General features: G+C 40.8%; 1 protein-coding gene and 1 long non-coding RNA gene across 15 annotated transcripts in view; one reads left to right on the top strand and one right to left on the bottom strand.

Moving 5' to 3' along the window:
- The window catches only part of SOX6 (SRY-box transcription factor 6), a 532,213-nt gene that overhangs the window by 11,079 nt on the left and 500,554 nt on the right, over positions 1-20,580 (bottom strand). For 12 of the 14 annotated variants that reach the window (XM_059722632.1, XM_059722633.1, XM_059722642.1 and 9 more), the window contains 2 exons: positions 17,108-17,341; positions 14,465-14,681 (listed from right to left, as the gene is read on the bottom strand). In XM_059722632.1, coding sequence (XP_059578615.1) covers positions 14,465-14,681; positions 17,108-17,341 — 451 coding nt within the window. The remainder of the gene's footprint in view (positions 1-14,464; positions 14,682-17,107; positions 17,342-20,580) is intronic. The other 2 variants (XM_059722638.1, XM_059722639.1) reach the window with 1 other exon arrangement.
- LOC132248691 (uncharacterized) overlaps positions 1-20,580 on the top strand; it is a 43,688-nt gene that overhangs the window by 21,270 nt on the left and 1,838 nt on the right. The window lies entirely within an intron of this gene.

Below are 20,580 nucleotides of genomic sequence, written 5' to 3'. Positions count from 1 at the left end.
TTGAACGTCTGTACTTAGCCAAGAATTTCAAGTGCATCCAGTTGAAAGCATACCAGAGGAATTTTATATAGATATGGCACAATCAAGAAAAATCAATAAGAGAGACTGCATTTTGCCAGTGGAATTGCAAGGAACCATGGATATGGGAGCTCAGGCTAATATTTTACCAGAGTATGGATACAGGAAATTAAAATTGATACCGAAAGTGAGTCCAACACTCACTCACTTTTACACTTGGGAAGAAATGTACCTATGGACAGAAATGCAAATACTATCATGTAGGAAGAGAGAATCAGCCTCAGTAGCCCGTAGCTAATTAACTTTGTGCTATGTGGAGAAGCACAGCTGGCAAAAGTGCAAGTCAATCAGATCTCAGTATAAGGACTCAAATCTATCAAAACCTGGAGGAAAAGCATCCTGCCAAAAACAAAACAGAAATGGGATGTGATACTTTGTTAGTGGGAGAAGAAAGTTAAACCTAACAGGCTCACAGGGGACGTCTGCCCATTTATTAATGAGCTTTTGGTAATGCGCATTATATTTAGTACCTCCTTTGTGAGGTACTAGAAAAAGGCGTGTTAGCCTATTTTAATGCACATTAGTGAAGGTACATTTTTTTTTGCAATGCTTCAATGTGCATTACAATAGGCTAATATGCACTAAGGTGCACATGTCGATGCGCTTACAGAGACTTATTAAAAAAGCTGCAGAAAAGGGGGAAGAGGAAAGTGAGTGCTAAAGACTCACTCCAGAGTGGCATGCTAATAACCTCTTCTCTGTAAAGGTGAATTAACTGACTTCTGTACTTATTGTTAATAGGGAAGATGTAATGATAAAAGTTATAATTTAAAGACGCTCCCTAATTTAGGAGATGTTGACAATTGGGAGATGGTCCCTCAGTTAAGTAGTTGTTAGTCAGTGAGAGACAGGCATAGGATCTGCAGAGGTAGTTTACTACCCCAAAACAAAACCTATTGTGTAGTCCTCATTCACATATGCCTGCGTTTATTGAACCTGGTGATCACTACAACATAGTACCCACTTTCTGCGCATATAGTCATAAAGACACAGATCTGCTTTCATCTTGACAGTGCTCAGCCTCCGAGGCCCCTTTGAAACCCAGAAAGAAAGTATTTTCCCCTGACTCTCTGCCTGAAAGTCCTGATTTGATAGATATGCTAAGACCACCTCTACTGCAGCAGGCCACACACAAAATAAGAATGGGAGGTGGATGTTCCTCTTTCTCAAATATCACAGTGATTAAGCACTCAGCTGGAATGTGGGATGCCCAGGTCTGATTCTATCCTCATCACACTGGGCTTTGACCAACTTCTCCCACTATTCAGGTGAATATTCTCCCCATGAAGCCACAAGATATTTTGGGTAGGGTTCTTTCAGCCCCTCTGATTGAAGCTGTCCCACTTCTCATGGACTGACCATTTGGCCAGAAAGAGAGGGGAAAAATCACTTTGCAGCCCAGTGATTGGAGGAAGGATCTGACCACTTTCATATCTGTGTAGCAGCCTCAAAATTTAGAGCTTTAGCTTTACTTGTGAAACTGGGGTGCCAAGGTCACCAATTTAGATGTATAAGGTACAGAAGCCATTACAGAGTTAAGTAGCAGCTGAGCACTGATTTGATTGATTTGGAAAATATCAATGACCCCTAAATGATAGACATAGAGACCTAAAGAGGCAGATTTTACCTGTACTGTTTAAATCCACAATTGTACACTCTGGCTAAGGACAAGTATTCAAAAAAGCTGAGGTGGAAGCGCTCTAGGTATCACGTTTTACTCAAAGTGCTCTAGATTAGGTTGGGACCAAACAGAAGAGAGATGCACCGTTCAGTGGCGGTGGCAGGGGATGAGGGCTTGGAGCCTGCCTGCACTGACTGAGGCCAGCAGCCTGAGAACGCTTTTGCATGCCTCCCAGCATGCCCCGTGGGCTCCCCAGGCTGCCAGAGACTCCCAAGCACAGCTGAACGGGCAAGCCATCCCTGACTGGCTGCCTGGTGTTGGGGAGCGGTCCTGTCACTGCTGCTCTGTCAGTGACAGGAATCACAGAGAATAAGAGAGAAGCAGGGCTGGAAGGGACCCCCAAACCCCGTGTCTGTGGCTATCAGCACGGAGCAGCTGAGTGAGCCAAGTTTCAGTGCACCTCCATGCAAGAGGGGAGAATGGGAGAGCCTACTAAATCATCTGGGATGTCAGCAGAATACAAACTACCTTGACTCGTGATGGGATGTGGTACAGAAGTTGGATAAAGTGCTTTAGTCTGATACCACCTCCATCCAGGATTAATTTTGAGTAGGATCTGCCATTTTTAAAGTGCTCTGTGCCATAAGCATGTTTGGTAATGGTTTTAGAGTGTTTTCTACACACTTAACATGTGATAAGTATAACCTCTATACAGGCCCTATCTCCTTACTTAGACTATCCATCGCATCTGTTGCATGAGTAGATGGTGACTGCTGTAAGAAAAGTACATGTGTTCTGCATAAGGCACTGAAAGGAACCTACGTGAACTGAGACCTACTCTTGGATTCCAAAGACTTGCTACGCCATCCCTGCTGAGATGTTCATAACGCACAAACAAGACAAATTAAAGTTGCCAGCCTACATATTTTTGGTATTCCCCAACTTTGGGACTCTGTGACCTTAGGATCTTTTTTAATGTTGTTTGTAATTAGAATGATCACAGCAGAACCATGCTTTCGTAATACAAGCCTCAAGCACTGGAAAGATATATTCATTAAAAAAAAGACGTACTGACTATTTCACTGTTCCCAATGCCAGCTTAGTTCTACAAGGTGCCAATTACCCTAGTCCCCACCTAGCAAACACTTAAGCACATGCTTTACTTCAGACATGCCTCTAGTCCCACTGCTGTAAGCAATGCCACTCTTATACCTAAAGTTAAGTAAGCATGTAAGTGCTTTTCTGGATCAGGGCCAAAATGTTCAGGACCACACAGGATTGAGCCTCCATTGCCAATTATGAAACAATTAAATGTACTTCTCAGGACTATCCTCTAGCTCACCTCCTAATGTTTCTGGGGCTTTGCAGAGTGGGGATGAAGAAGGGAGGGTTGTGGAAAACATTAGCAAAAGGCAAAGGGAAGTAAACTGTCTGGAAGGAAGGCATACTATGTCTGTGATCCTGAATGAGTATAGACCAATAGCAACCAAGACATGTGGGCACAGAAATAAGCTGATAGCTGAAGCCACTGGCAGATGTTTAAAAAGATGGCACAATGGGATCTGATATGCAATCCCCAAAATCGTGTCTCCTGCTATGCCACATCTGCATGGTAAGAGGCATGATTGTGGTATTAGGCACCAGATGCCATCACACCATATTGCCAGTACAGGGGGAGCCCAAGATCCTGATCCCAGAATCAGAATCCTATGGCTGGGAGTCCCATCAGCTGACAGAGTTCCTAACCATGGGAGTGCATGGTATGCCCCTGCAGTTGGGAGCTCCTGACAGGGCTCCCAGCTGCAGAAGTGCATGGTACGCCCCCATGGCTGGGGGCTCTGAACACTGACAGAGCTAGGGCACTCCCACAGCTGGATCCAACATCAGCTGATCAGAGCTCTCAGCCACAGGGGCACATCATGCATCCCCAGGGAGCCCAGTCAGCTGATCTGTACTCACAGTTGGAGGAGCTCATTGTGATTCCCTCACCTGGGAAACTCCATCAGCTGACAAGTGCTTCCAACCTCCAGAGCACACCCTCATTCAGTAAAAGACATGATAGGAACCAGTAACACAGTTATTACACATAATTTGTGAAATAACTTTGTAGCTTATTCCTGGCTTTATCATGCCATTAACTGAATGAACATGTTGCTAGGTCATTACTTAAAATGAGATTAATGAGAATCATATCTTAAGTGTAACATGTATCAGGGGCCTGAGAGACATAAATGCCTATATACATAAGAGAGTTTTATGAGTTGCACATTTCAGTATATTCCCAACCTCTTTTGCAAATTAATGTTAACTATATAGGGAATCCATCTATAATATGTACATACATATATACTTACATACATACATAGTGCACACACACACACACACACACACACACACACACACTATCTATCTGGACCAAACAATCTAATCAAGTGTAAAACTTCTTTCACACTTAGTTAAATTATTCTCTGTTAAGTTTTAAGAGAGGAAGGCATTTGTGTGCCATAAATTCATGCTTTTGTAAGTAAGGTTTTCATTATTATGCTATGTATCAATTAGGCCAATAATTAAGGGCAGGAGAGGAAGAAGTACCATTCCTGTGTTAGTCCTTACACAGAGACAGGAGACTATAATTCTATTAAATACCACACCACAGAGCTACTAGTAACTCAACTGACACCAAGCTTAGGAACCAACAGAGGTGGTAAAATCCTAATCATTTTATGTAAAATAATATCACTATAGCTTTATGTTCAGAAAGTGCCTTGTTTCTCTGAATCTTTGCATACCCCAACGCTTATATGTGAGAATGAAAGAAAAGAGGAGACAAAGTATTTTACTGAAAGGCTGAACAGAAGTGATGATAGTTTTTCTTTTTAATTTAACTAAATTACAGCATATTTTTATATTCTGGCCTGAGAGTTTTCATTTGCAATTGTAAAAATTTACTAGCAATTCACGTGAATTCCAAATATTTCATGTTCCCCAAAAATGATTCCTTTCAGCTTCATTACAAGCTACTTCCATTGTGTTACCAATCTATTTTGGAACCCATATTGCCACTTAGTGAATATGTAGATCCCAGAGAAATCAACAGGAACACAGAACTTGGACATTTGCCTTTAAAAAAAAAAAAAAATCCCTGCCTTCACAAAGATTCAGCCTTTAGTCCAAAGACCATGGCCTCTAGTCAGAAAAACAAAAAAGTAGAGTAGCTCAAATGAAAATGTTACTGATCCTGTTAGTACTGTAAGCTCCTTACTTGAAGACCCTGCAGCTCTGAAACATCAGTTGTAGAAGTTTAGTGACAATTCACAATCCTGTTTGCAAACTGCCTGTACATAGACCAAGATTTTTACTAATTTGTTTGCCATCTGAAAACAGGAAATAAGAAATGCTTTGTGCAAATGATGTTCAGCCAATGGATTTGCTTGCAAATGAGTTGCTCTGAATACTGCTTCAAAGCCTCATCATTAAAAAATCAATATTCCAGTTGTGGGACTGGATACTAAAACCACATGGTAATGTTTCTGCTTCCTGATTAGATGACCTAAGCTTTGCAAACTACTTCTGCTACATGTCCCAGGATTCCCTCTCCACAATCATTCAAGTCAAGAAAAAAATTCACTGCAAAGATCGTTCACAAGAAACAAAGAAAAGAGAAGACTTTCACAGACAGAGCAGAATTCGATTTAGAACTCACCAACAAGTTCATGTATAATTATCACTCACTATTCACCCAGCTCTAATGCTGACATTAAACTTTTTCCTCTAAGGTTCCTTTTAATGTCTTTAATAAACTGCCCAAAAAATAACCTTTCAAAGAATACTACATTATGTACTCAAAAAGCTTTTCTGAGAAAACAGCAAGATTAATGGGGTTTGACCTTCTAAAAATGAGTAGCTTAGAAACTGGTATTTTTATTATTTACCGTGTGTGCTGCAGTAATGCTTATAGGCCATGGGCAAAATCAGGGCATTAGGGTTCTATGTGCTAGATCTGTTTTCAAGAAAATGCAAAAGTGATTAAATTGCTGCAGGGATTACATCTGTGACTCCTGACTGCCTAATTCCAAGGAAAATACCTTTTGTTCATATGTGGCCAAATGGTAACTAAACCACAGAAAAGTGAGAACTGATTGTGAAAATAGTTCTTATCCCAAATGAAGCTATTGCTATGGACATGTGCAAACTACTCCATGGTATTCTTTTCCTTTCAGTTTTTGAGAAAGTTAAGCATATTTCGTCCTGAGAAACCACAGCAAAGGGAAAAGACAAGTTAAGAATGGGTTACAGGATGCACTAACAAGAAGAATTATGTGGACATACTATGTATGATACACAGACTGGGATACACTGCTAACAGATTCAGAAATTAAGGCATATATTACAAGTTAGCAAATTTCTCTTGTGTATCCAGTAGGAGGAGTATATTTGCATAAGTGTTACATCTCACTTACATTTTTTAAGGTACGAAAGAAGTATAGAGCAGAATCTGCAGTGGAGGTATTTTTACTTTAGGCATCATCTTTAATGCCTGCCAAGATGGAGCTTGAACCAAAGGAGTAAAACAGATATGCATAACTGATTTGTGTACCAGGAAAGTAGGTCACACCTTAGGGGCTTAGTGAATCCCCCTCTCAGGAGTGCACTTTGCTAGTCTTCCCTCAATAAAATGTAGAAAAATCACATGCATGGCTTGTATAGGCGCTGGATGACTGCAACGGGCCAACTGAATACAGACCTGGAAATATAGATAGCAAATCAGGAATTGTAACTTGCCTCAAGGACTGTATTATGTGATAAACAGTGTAAAACAATTCAGATCATTTCTAGATCTACTGAAGTCAAGCAGATTTTTATTACTGAATTCAATGGAATCATATTTTCAACTATCACACCTTCCTATGGTTTCCAAATATTATAAAAAGCAAACAGATTTTAATTATTAAAGATTAAATGAACTTAGCCAAGAGTTAAAGGGTAAGGCCTTATTCCACAGAGCACTTAAACTTGTGTTTATTGTTAATATCCTGATTAAGTCTCATTACTTGCAATGGAATGAAAATGCATGCTTTAAGGGTGTGGAGAAAAGAAAACGCAGGGCACTGACAAATGTGCAGCTTCCCACTCTAACTCATGGTGCTTCACATGAAGTGCCAGGAGTTAGAGCAACCCTTCCCTCCCCCACTCCGACAGATGTTTGCTGTCGAGTCAGGAAGGTGGAGAAGGGGAGGAGGGAGATCGAATCAGGGGAGATTGGAGCCAATCCAGGAGGAGCTGCCTGTCTGCAGCCTCTCTCCCCTAGCCCTGCCCCCCCTCCCCCGCCAGCTCCAGTGCTGTCTGCAGGATGGGAGAGGGAGGAGGAAGCTCTGGGGTGGAGTTTTCCCAGCCTGTGCTGGAGGGGGGGGGGAGGGGCAGGTGGATTGTAGCTTCTTGCCTCATGGGGGTGGGGCTGGACTGCATCAGCCCAGCCCTGATCATATACAGGGACTGACAGAAGTTAATGGAGGCACTCCATTTTGGAGCACCTTTACCTGAACCCTCATTACATGAGGGTTGATTTGTCATGTGATCAGACACTTTTAAAGTGCTCTGCAGCTGTCCACTTCTGTCAGGGCATGGCTGTAGAGTGCTTTCAAGGGTCACTTCTGTCAGTACTCTTAAACTATGTTAAAGAGTGAGAGGATGTTACTACTCCTGAACATGCAGCAGGTGATCTGTTGTAACTGTTTTGTTGTCTGCTCTTCTCCATAGTAAATGAAGATAAGCCCTAGTCGTATAACCATTCTAATCAAGGATAAACTTCCCTGGTTTCATTTCTATTTACCATGAGATATGAATGGACAGACACTGCAATTATAGAGTATTCTGCTGAATTAGAGCAACTCCTCCATGCCTTTCCTTAAAATAGTATTCGTTTGTTTGTCTGCACCCCTACATTACAGATATGTTGAAGTGCGTTGCTGAAGCAGGGTCTGAATGCCCATATTATACACTTTGACTAATCTGTTAAAACTAATTTTCCTTTGTCTGAAATGCTCTCTCTCATTCACTGAAGTACCAAATACTATACCGTTCTGGGACAGTACCCCAAATCGCATCATCCTGTGACATCTCAAGATACATGAATTGCTTTGTTGAGAAGACCAGTTACATTATTCTCTGGGAAATAACCAAAAATATACATAGAAATGGGGACAGAACTGGAAAAGAGTTGATTTCAATCTGTATGTAATCCCAATGTGTTGAAGTGTTGGAGTATCTTGTATATATTTTCAGTTTTACAGTTTTACATTTTTTTGAGTTGCAATTAAGCTTAAAAGCCATTTAATAATACTATAGCTGCCCTATTAATTTCTACAGACCCAATTCTCAGGTCTACCTAAACTCTGCTAAACAGGATCTGGGAGTAAGGAGGCATACTGCCCTCATGGCTCCCAATTCTGATTTTGTTTTCAGTGTCTTTAATTATACCCAGCTACAATGGCAACCACATGGTCTTTTCTGGCAGACACAGATTGCAAGGGCACTACAGTACTCCTGTCATGCCTCGGAGGCTATAAGGAGCGGCAGAGAAGGGTCAGTTACACCAGTCTTACACCACTAGAAGACCCTTTACCAGGGAAATCCTCATATGTCCAATTAAGACTTCTATCGCCCAATTACTCTACCAGTTTTACTTAAGTGCTGTACTGGGGCCAAAGATGTCGCTCAGTATAATAGGACAAACACAGAAGAGCATAGGTAACATGAAAATTCTCATATCACCTGACCTTCTTACAACAGTGTTATTAAAGTTATTAGGATTTTCTTGGAGAATGTTCCATTTTTCAACCTTGCAAAACTAACCAAACATTTAAATTGGCAAATTACCATTGTTTGCTGATCCCTTCAGAACTATTTTTCTGACAGCTCTTTAAGTGACTAAAACTAAATTGGTTGTGTTAGAGAAAGTGCTTATGCGCTACCCACCCCTGAAACTTACATCCCCGTAAGGAATGAAATAACAGTAAAATTCACAAAAGCACCCATTGTGTACTTACTTTTAGCTCCAGCTATGGTAGTATAATATTACAGCCTTATTCAAAACAGTAGTCTAGCAACATGCAGACGATGCATGTATACGGTAGTTATAAACACTGTAAAGGCTTAATTTAAAATTTCTTATAGTAGTAAGGCACAAGCAAGTTAATGCTCATATACTTTGCAGACTAGTGTATATAATAATATACATTTCTCTGGACAATGCACTAGACTCTTAAAAGACTGAGAATTAAAATATTTCTGCAAGACAAAGCAACAAAGGAGAGATTATTTAACTAAAATGTTTGAATTTGTGGTTTATACGTGATTCATTCTCTAGCTCACATTTTCTTATGTAAATGGAAAAAGAAAAATCAAAGATATATTGTAATTTGTTAGAAGCCCATTTAAAGCTTAACTTTTTGCAGATAGGTTGGAACCTTACCATTCAAAACCTCCCATAAAAGATTATCTTAGTCAGGACAGCTCAAATAGTATAAAAGACATGGCTAAGGACAGGCTGAATATCTACTAGATTTTTTTTTAACTGTCTATGTTTAAACAAACATATAGCACATCAGAAATGTAGCTAGGCAGTTTTGACCCCTGGACAGCAGTGGTGTACAATATGAAATGCCATAGCGTTTCCATTGCCATGAATTAAGTAGGTCTTTCTACCTATGCTTTAACACATCCTATCTTTGTATTCTATGATGATAATTTTGCTCTTATTATAACACTTTTATAAACAATTCAATGAGCTTATTTTAAAACTGAAAAGACAGCAAAAGTTCTGACATAAGGCCATATTTTAAAAAGAATCTGGCATTACTTGTTTTCAAGGATAAGCCTAAAAGATCTTTCTAGGTCTACAGTCACAATAAATGCATATGGAGATTCTGGAAATCTTTACACTTGAGTCATTGGGAGTAACAGAATAGTCACTTCACAAACACATCAGTGCCACTGAAAATACAACCCAGCACATGGGAAGTCCAAATATTTTACGCATTGAGAACTCTCTTTGCTCAATCTAAACCAATAGAAAAAAATAATGACAATCTCTCAAAATAGGAACTATGGTGATAAAAGAGTCATTTTCCCACCAAACCAACCAACCAAATAAGGTTTTTTTATTCTAAGGTCTTCTGCTTTAGATTTTTTCTTGAAATTCCATTTTGCTCTGAAATTTTAACATAAGTGTAACATACCTTCGTAAGCTTTTTAATTCTAAAAACACTGGGGTCTGATTTCACTGCAGAGTAAGCTATATAGCTCAACAGTTTAAACCCCAATTCTATAGTTCTGAAGAAGACTGCACAGAGTTTAATAAAAATGGTGGGAAAATGAGTAATATTTTAGTTTTTATCTCACTTAGATTGGATTAGTTGGAAATTTATAGTAGCATAGGTATTGCATCAGCAAATATGTTAGTGTGAATGATAACTATGGTTATCAATAGACTGGCAGATCTAATAAGCTAGCTGGCTGTAGACCTAATTATTGTGGTATTACCTGCAAAGATTCATTGTGGACAATAAGCTTATTATCTATATTTGAGAATAATTATATTTTAGAAAACAAATCACACAATGGAGTTTTGGGTTTTACTTTAGAAAGCAACCTGGTGGGGGAGTTCTGTTTTTCTCATCCGATGTTGACGTGAGTTTGTGTCTTGGTTTGTTGGCTCAGGAAAAAAAAAATCAGTGGAATTTTAGGGGGCTGTGGGCTATACAAACTTCAAAGAAACTCTGCAAACATGAATTCAGAAGAAGCCAATTTACAAAAATATGGTCTCCTCAGATCCAAACCTTAAATATCAACTAAACAGTGACCTTCATCCCATTTCATGTGCAACTAATCCATATAAGCTATCTTCATATTCCTCTTTTTTATCACTTCCATACCAAAGGCCTATCCCTATTTACACTAAGACCCTTCTATGCTCTGGCAGCGTAAAAGAATCTGGTCATATAGAAATTTGGTGTAAATAACATGAAAGTCCCATCAAAATAGATTTAATTTACACTCACTTTAAGGCCTGTTTATATTGTTAGCGGGGTGTAAAGTGGTTTTAAGTGTAAATGAGAATCAGAACCATGTATGTAGAAAATAATAAGAAAATGCTGCCTCTTGTGGTATTTTTGATATGTAACAAGGAATCACTGATGTTAGCTTGGATCGATGTTGTCATTCCATTTCCAAAAAGAACAGAACTGTTCTTAAACCTGGCCTTCATGTTGTACCAATTCCTTTGATCTATACAATGCTGTGGCTTAATTCTGCTTTGAATTAGCAACCAAGTTTTTTTATTGTCTTTTCTTTCATGCGCTTCTGCTCATTTACCTTTATCCATTTTAACCAATATTGCTGCTGTTGGACCTTGCACATTTATTGCATGGGTATGACTGGATTGTTAATGTGCTTTGGAGGAGGTAGACTAGAGTTTCCCCCCTTTGATCTGAATATAATTCAATATATGATTCAGATAATGTTCCTATGAACAACTTCTGTGGCAGCCTATTAATACACACTTTCCCCCAGAGTTCAGAAGAGTTAAAAAGCAAACGTCAGACTCTAGATTCATAGATTCATAGATGTTAGGGTCAGAAGGGACCTCAATAGATCATCAAGTCCGACCCCCTGCATAAGCAGGAAAGAGTGCTGGGTCTAAATGACCCCAGCTAGATACTCATCTAACCTCCTCTTGAAGACCCCCAGGGTAGGGGAGAGCACCACCTCCCTTGGGAGCCCGTTCCAGACCTTGGCCACTCGAACTGTGAAGAAGTTCTTCCTAATGTCCAGTCTAAATCTGCTCTCTGCTAGCTTGTGGCCATTGTTTCTTGTAACCCCCGGGGGCGCCTTGGTGAATAAATCCTCACCAATTCCCTTCTGTGCCCCCGTGATGAACTTATAGGCAGCCACAAGGTCGCCTCTCAACCTTCTCTTGCGGAGGCTGAAAAGGTCCAGTTTCTCTAGTCTCTCCTCGTAGGGCTTGGTCTGCAGGCCCTTGACCATACGAGTTGCCCTTCGCTGTACCCTCTCCAGGTTATCCGCATCCTTCTTGAAGTGTGGCGCCCAGAATTGCACACAGTACTCCAACTGCGGTCTGACCAACGCCCTATAGAGGGGAAGTATCACCTCCCTGGACCTATTTGTCATGCATCTGCTGATGCACGATAAAGTGCCATTGGCTTTTCTGATGGCTTCGTCACACTGCCAGCTCATGTTCAACTTGGAGTCCACTAGGACTCCAAGATCCCTTTCCACCTCCGTGCCACCCAGCAGGTCATTCCCTAGGCTGTAGGTGTGCTGGACATTTTTCCTCCCTAGGTGCAGCACTTTGCATTTCTCCTTGTTGAACTGCATCCTGTTGTTTTCTGCCCACTTGTCCAGCCTATCCAGGTCTGCCTGCAGCTGTTCCCTGCCCTCCGGTGTGTCCACTTCTCCCCATAGCTTTGTGTCATCTGCAAACTTGGACAGAGTACATTTCACTCCCACGTCCAAGTCGCTGATGAAGACATTAAAGAGTATCGGTCCAAGGACCGAACCCTGCGGGACCCCACTGCCCACACCCTTCCAGGTCGAGACCGACCCATCTACCACGACTCTTTGGGTGCGACCCTCTAGCCAATTCTCCACCCACCGGACTGTGCAGTCATCCACATCACAGCCTCTTAATTTGTTCACCAGTATGGGGTGGGATACCGTATCGAAGGCCTTCCTGAAGTCCAGGTATACGACATCCACCCCTCCTCCTGTGTCCAGGCGTTTCGTAACCTGGTCATAGAAAGAGACTAGGTTGGTCAGGCACGATCTGCCCGCCACAAACCCATGCTGGTTTCCCCTCAGCATAATTTGTCCTGCCGGGCTCTCACAAATGTGAGCCTTGATAATTTTTTCAAATACTTTACCAAGGATGGAGGTGAGACTGACCGGCCTATAGTTGCCCGGGTCCTCCTTCCTCCCCTTTTTGAAAATGGGGACCACGTTAGCCCTTTTCCAGTCCTCCGGGACTTGGCCTGTGCGCCACGAGCATTCGAATATTCCCGCCAGTGGCTCTGCAATGACGTCGGCCAGTGCCTTCAGCACCCTGGGATGGAGCCCATCCGGGCCTGCCGACTTAAAGGCATCCAGTTCTTCCAAGTGACTCTGCACCACCTCAGGATCTACGCATGGAAGTCTGGCGCCTTGCTGCTGCCTCTCTACAACCCCAGTGAGAGACTTGTCGTGCCCCTCGCTTAGGAACACTGAGGCAAAGAACTCGTTGAGGAGTTCAGCCTTGTCCCCTGTATCTGTCACCAATTGCTTCTGCCCATTTAGCAGGGGTCCTATTCCTCCCTGGGCCTTCCTTTTACTCCCTATGTATCTAAAAAACAATTTCTTGTTGTCCTTTACTTGGGTTGCCATCCTCAGCTCCATGGTAGCTTTGGCCCGCCTAACTGCCTCCCTACAAGCACGAGCAGAGGAGGTATATTCATCTTTAGTGATCTCACCCTGTTTCCACTTTTTATGTGCTCCCCTTTTGGCCCTTAGGCTGCCCTGGATTTCTCTGGTCAGCCATGGAAGCCTCCTGGCCCCTTTCCCTCTTTTGCCTCGCTCGGGGATCCTCTAGACTAGAAGATTATAAAATCTCATCATATTTCAGGGTATCAAAAACACTTCTGGATAGTGATTGAAGAAAAAAACCACATTGTTGCATCCTGTACCACAAAATAATTGACTGGAACAGGAGTTCTGCATCCCAAGCCAAAAATGAGGGCACATAACCAACGTCAAGGTCAATTATCTGGTAGCACACAACAACAGGAGACTATTGTGATTAGAGAAATAAGCAGAACATTGTGAATTTGGAAGGGCTGGCAGTGCAGATAGATTTTAGGTTCTTTTTAAACCACCAGAAACGTTGTGTGCGGGCACTTAGCCTTACAGAGTAATTCAGAAGAAAATGGAAAAGATAAATCAGCTGTGCTGCAATTGTTTCAGTAGGCTTTTTATCCTGCACCTGGAGAACTTCCATAGGACTGCATCCTCTTCAAAAAGTCAGCAAGAAATGATTAAAGAAATATTATTAACTAACACAAAGAATTAAAAATGTAGTAGGATCATTTAGTGCCATATATTTTGATCTGTAAACCTTCCTAAATTATCCATTTACTGCTAACTGCTTCTCAAGACTCATTTCTTCAAAAAGGATTGTACAACACAAAACAAAAAAAGACATGGAAAACCCCAGACCAGTGATGCTTAGTCTCCAGCCTAAGGAAGATTCATGCATAATTCACTCAGGTGTGGGCACAACGTGAGCACTACTAGCCTTGTTCTCTCTTCCCTCCCCTGTCCCCTCCTGCAAATCTTGTGTTTTCTTTACCCTTGTCCTTTCCCAATTGAAGCCTTTACCATGTTTTCCCATTGTTCTTGTCTTAAGCCAGGGATTGATTCTGGAAACATCACTACTGATAGCAGGACTCACATAGGGCCTGATCCAACACCCACTGAGGCCAATGGAGAAAAAAAACTGTTGAGTCTATTCAGCTCTAGGATCAAACTTATGGTGAACTGACCTCTAATGTATGTGGTTAGTAGCTCTCTTCTCAGCAGCACACTTTTCAGTATTTTATTAATAAGATTTTGGACCTTGACTTGTAAACTGTTCTAGGAAGGAACTGTCTATTTGTTTCAAAATATCATACCCTGTTACAGTTCTGCCTTGAAAGCAATAGCAACAATAATGCTTACCCTACAGTAAAAAACTGCCTCATCTCCTGTCTTCGAGATCTCATCAGTTGCTTATATTCTCCAATACGCAGTTTCTTGCCATCAACAATGCAGGTACGTTTTGGTCGGGGTTTGTATTTGTAGTTAGGATACTTCTCTAGATGGATTTTACTTAGCCGTGCCTGCTCTTCGTAGTAAGGTTGTTTCTCTTGATTAGACATGGACTTCCAGCGAGAGCCTATATTAAAAAAATATCAACAAACATTCAAGCCAGGCTAGCTGCAGTCTATTCACATACATTTCAAAGTATCCTTTCTTGCCACTCTGCTTAACACATTGACCACCATTTACAGCAAGCGTCTGTGACAAAGACATTCAAAATTTTGGATGCAATTCTTGACACACATGTTAAAGGAATTTGGCTTCCAGAAATGCCTGAGAACCCACCTTCTGAAAATATAGTTTCCTAAGGGTGCCTCAAGTTGGGCACCCAAAAACTGAGGCACCTGAAATAATGCATTACTTTTGCAAATCAATAGTCTTGTTTATCCTTTGAAATAGTGACCTTTGGACTGTGAATAATTCTATGATCGATGTATTAACATGCCTGTTAATATATTCAAGATGGGTCTACAGCCATTCAAGTTGATCTCAGAAGCTTAGCTTAGTGCCAGTGAATGTTTCTCTCATGTTATATAAAAATCTACCCCATAAATTTCTAACAATGGATGTTCTGCAACTTAGCAAGGAAAACTTATCAAAACCTTGCATAGTCTCAAAATTACAAATAATCCTTTGCTATCTGGGTGTCTTTAATTTAGTTACACTTGGCATATTATTGGCACCCTACCATATTTTAAATTCTATTATACATATTATCTCCAAGCCAGATGTAATAAATGTATTGAACTACATTTAGAAAGTTATATTTAAAAAAATGGAAAGCACATTTGTAATTATATACACCACTTTAGGTATTGTAAACTTTCATTGAAAGCTGCACCAAAAAAACTAGTAAAAATGTAATTCAGTTTATACAGGAAGAGGAAAAAGTATTCAGATCCCTTGTATTGTTTATAAAGAACTATCTAAACACTTGAAGAGAGACAGAGGGGTTTTTTGGGTGGGGGGTAAAGAAATGCAGAAAGTAGCTTTTTGGTGACTTTCAAATGGATAAAACGATTACAGCTGTGGTAAACGTGGGTGGAAGCTATTCTTTTACCAAGATTTTTCATACATCAACAAATGGAAAAGTTGTATAAATATTATCCGCAGCTAGCAGTACTCTGTGTCAGTTCTAATATTTCAGCCTCTTTTCTCATTGTCCTGGAAAAGTTGCACAGACATTATGTGGATATAGACTTATTTGTGGCAGAGCAGATCCTGACAGGTTAATTCCATGGTTAACAAACACATGACTGCTGGCACTTCTGAAATATTTATGTTGAAAGTTTACATTTTAATGAATACAGTTACTATACTCCTAATAGTTTTTTCACAGAATGCACACAAATAATATAGATTCCCTACAGCTGCCAACATTGAAACAGTACAGGTTTTATACAAAACTGAAAGGCTATTCATATAACTTACTTAAAATGGTAGACAAATATGAGAACTACTAAGTATGATTCTGGAAGTTTTAGGACAGAGTAACATTCATTTCTAGAATGTATTTTCATCTCTGATAAAAATAACAAATGCATATTTGAGAAACTGCTTTCTTAAGAATACCTTGCAGCTCTGAAATTTACAAAAAATGTTTACAAATTAAACTTGTTTCTTACTACTACATATTATGAGTTACATTTAAAGTCCATCTGTCACTTCAAAGATGCAGAGAACCTATAGTTCTTAATATTTCACCATTCATTCTCAGCTATGTTTCTAATTCTCCAGAGAGGTCTCAGAGACTAAAAATGTCTACAAAATGCATCAAATTTATTGCACAAAGGTAAAACATGTATGGTATACCAGATATATTCAAAATTAAATATTGTGATTTTTTTAAATTAAGCGATACTTTAATCTTGTAATGTTTCCTTTCAGCGTTTCTAACATGACTGCATTTGAGTACAACATCACCTTATATTACAGGAGATATATTCTCAATAATATTATTAAGTGCTCTGAAACTTGATAACTGCTTCTACTGTTTAGCCACTCTAGTGTCTGGCATATATTTTGATCTTGTGTGTTTATTAATTTAGGAATATTTCCCAAAATACTGATGTTGCCATAAGAAATACAGTTTTCATTTGCATGGATTTTGCACTCTTGAGCTCAAGTGATTTCTGTTCTGATCTTGCAATGGGATAGTACTCCAAGATCCATTGTACCAATACATTGGGGAAAAAAAAGGAGGGAGGGTTGTTGAACACTGCTAAGTCTTTAGAACAGAAGAACCCACAATCCCTCATTTGCATATATCTAATCTACATTACTATAAGTAAAAACCTCCCAAACATAAGAATATACCCTGACAAGCATAACTGGGATAGTCTTACAATACTAACCTCTGTCACCATAAATTCACCTTTCATCTCCAAAACCAACTAACTTCTACCAACCACTGCTGCAAATTACATTTGAGATTTCTAAGCCACTGCTGATTTTGACTCAGTTGTAAAACTAATTACAGTATACTTAGTGTCTTGTACTTACCTAGGATTTTGCTAATGTTGGAGTTATGCATGTCAGGAAAAGCTTGGAGAATTTTTCTGCGTTCATCCTTCGCCCAAACCATGAAAGCATTCATTGGTCGTTTGATATGTGGTTCGCTACTGGCTCGGCCCCGTGAATCTCTGTAGACTCGCGCTTCAGCCACAGTGGCACCTCCTGTTGGCCAACAATAATACTGCTGTAGTTTAGCTGCAGAGCCATTCATTGCTTTACTTCCTGTAATATCAGGGCAGGAAGAAACAAGATGGATGCAAAACATTATTATTCAGATTATGAAACAGGTTCCTATGCCTTTTCCTTTTTAGGTTCCTGTTCTCCCTTTCTCTCCTTTCCTGCTTCCAGATCTAGAATGGGGATAAAGGAGATGTAATGATTCCCACATCACCAGTCAAGGTTCTCTTGCCAAGGCCCATAATACTTGCACAAACCAACGAACGTTTGTACTGATGAAGGTACAAAGACTAGTGTAGTAGCTGGAGGTCTGCAATTGTAACAACTCTTTATTAATACAAGTACTTACAGATATTTACAGTTTGAGGTAACAGTTTTGTTCTTGCCCTTGAAAAGGTCTTGCAGCTGATTGCCCCTGTTCCCTGACCCGGAAGTTCCATATGACCTCACCCAGGGTCTTATGGGATGACACACTTCCTGGATACATTTGTGTATCCAGGAGGACTTACTCTATGTCACAACTAGCATCAATTTCAGTTCTGCATTTTAATAGAAAATGCAAGGTCACAAAAGTTCCATAAGACAACCAAAAATGATGGAGAACTGTCCCCACATGTATGGCACAACATCTCTGCTCCTTGTGAAGAGGAACACTTGCCAAACATTTAATAAAATATTCAGAATATCTTTAGTCTGCAGGTACATGCTACATGCCATTTGGGCTTGATTCTCCACCTCAGTTCCTACATGTATTTCAGTGGCAACTGAGGAAGGTTTAGCATCTCACAGGTTTAGACCAGACATCTGTACTACAGCTGTCAGGTCTCAACAAGAACATGTTCTTTAGGTTAGCACAACTAGCACTCCAGGTTCTCCATTCCTACAGTGCCTTACTGATTTCTTATCAGGAGAATGTTTTTGTAGAGGTGGAACAAAATCTTGAAGCAGCTTCTCCAACTCCTACGAACTGTGCTCAGGTCAGATTGGGGGGGGGGGGGGGGAGGGAGGCTGTGCAGTGCATGTGCAGTGAGCTCTCTGAGCTCACCATATGTCAGCAAACCTCCCACCAGAGCCCTTACAGATGCCATGAGCTCTGAGCACACCAATTGACTGGCAAGAGCTCTGCCTAGAGCCCTTGATTTCACGAGGCTCTGGAATGTAGGGAGTGAGTGCTGCTCCCCTTCTTCTCCCTGCTGCTAAATTCAGTGGCAGGTGGTAGGGCAAAGAAAGGGAAGACAACTGATGATGGCACTCACCCCCTCAAAGAACTCACAGCACACGTGCCATACTTCCAAAAGGAGTGTGGCTGCACCCACCTTGTTGCAATCCTGGATGTTCCCATGCATGGGGTCCACCCTGGGGGGGGGGCGGGGGCATGGAAGGAGAGCCCAATGAGCTGTTGCGAGCAGGAAGATATTCAAGAATACTTTCATGCAAACTGAAGCCCAGAGCAACTGTCCCTCTATATCTGTGCTTGTGATCCTTATGTCCTACTTTTATCTACCTCCAATTTATTTGTGCAGACCTTTAAGCCAAATTGGACTTGATTACACACCTTAGAGTTCACACAATCAACATAAGGTGGTTGATTGATATAACAGATCTCTGAGACTGACAATCTTGTGCCTTTGCCCTAAAGCTTCTGAAATCAGAACTATAACACATATTTTTAGGCTTGAACAGAGAGGGAGAAAGGGTGGCATAGTGGAGGAGGGACACGATTGATTTTAGACCCCTGACACACTACAGTCATACTATCAAGAAACTTGGTAAAATAAAAATGCTGCCTATATCAGTGGCAATACTGGGGGGTGAGGAGGCAATAGGGGCAATGGCCTCAGGTGCCATCTGGTGCTTCTGGTTGGCCCGTTTCTGGCCTTGACCACCCCCAGTGGTATTTGTGATTGAGAGCCTGCTTATAGATGTGATGCTTGCTTTGTCTAGAAGACAGAGGGAGAGTTCTAGACCCAGTCAGTTAAGTCTGACACTACATCAACCAGGTTTATCTTAAACCAGTTTCAGCCATTTTGAGAGTGGTTTATGTGCACTGAACTTCTGTTCTGCTACAGATTTAAAGCAGTTTTGGATCACTTAAACTGGTTTATATGTAACTGCTGTCCCTTGCCTGTGAGTGTGGGATGGTGTGCAAGTAAGAAGTGTAAGTGGGTTCGTTGAGTTGCTGCATACGTGAGGGCAGTTGTGAGAGAACTGTGTGATCTGTATGGTGCGTATCTGACTCCTGGTTATTAGGGTAAGATGACTGGTGTGCTGATCAGTTAAGTGCTACTCTGAGGAGAGAGTATTACAGCACTGCTCTGGGGAGGGAGCACTAGTGCTTGACAGGACCTTGGCCCAGGTGACCCCATCATCTCTGTTATGGTAAAGTATTACCCACCCCTTTGGTACTCAGGGTGCTCAGTACCCTGAGGGGAATTGCACCGAGAGCTTCATTAAGCTGACAGTTTCTGTGGAGCCACCAAGTTATCAGAGATCCTACTTTGCTCTCTTTTTGTTGTTCCTCTGGTTATCCCTCACGTATTTGCATATATGGTTGTCTGCTATTGTCCATATATATTTCATTATCCTACTGTTTGCCTCATCTGTTTAACAATATAGTCCATTTGCTTTGAAACTTACCATTGAGTCTGTGGTTCTTATATGTAATTTTCAGACACTTGGTGGGGTTGGGCAGTAGACCAATACCTAGTGGAAAGCTCTGCAAGTCTCCAACACCACACTTATTTGGGATTCAGCTTCGAAGACTAACAACCCTCACTACTACCACCATTTGATCCCAAATTCTAATTAGTGGAGATAATTATATTGTGCAAGAGATTTGCAGCTCTTCACCAGGCACCCAGCCACATTCCTACACTACCAGCCTATATGTATAAACTTGACAATAATTTAGCACAATGGTATACCTATTTTTTTTAAACTATTATAGCTAGCTGCATGCTAATATTTAATATCATCCCCAAAATACAGGGTAAGCTCTTTGGCTTTTGCAAAGTATAATAGCTCTACTGACTTAAACAACTGGCTGATAAGGTTTTAATTATGTTGAATCTTAACTTTTCTCATTTACTATGAAACACTGTACTTCAGCTATACTTTCTTATTCTATGCAGGCAATTCATTTACATGAAAAAAGTCTTAAAACAGAGGATGCATAACTAATATGCTACCTTTTTGCCACTGTGCCCACAGTACATTAATTTCATTTAAAATGCACTGACCATACAGAATAAATTGATTTCGCTTTATATGGTGTTGACAGCCAT

The sequence above is a fragment of the Alligator mississippiensis genome, chromosome 2 (genome assembly GCF_030867095.1).
Source record: "Alligator mississippiensis isolate rAllMis1 chromosome 2, rAllMis1, whole genome shotgun sequence".
Classification (NCBI taxonomy): domain Eukaryota; kingdom Metazoa; phylum Chordata; order Crocodylia; family Alligatoridae; genus Alligator; species Alligator mississippiensis.
Note: the sequence above shows the minus strand (reverse complement) of the source record. Positions and strands in the feature narration are given on the sequence as shown.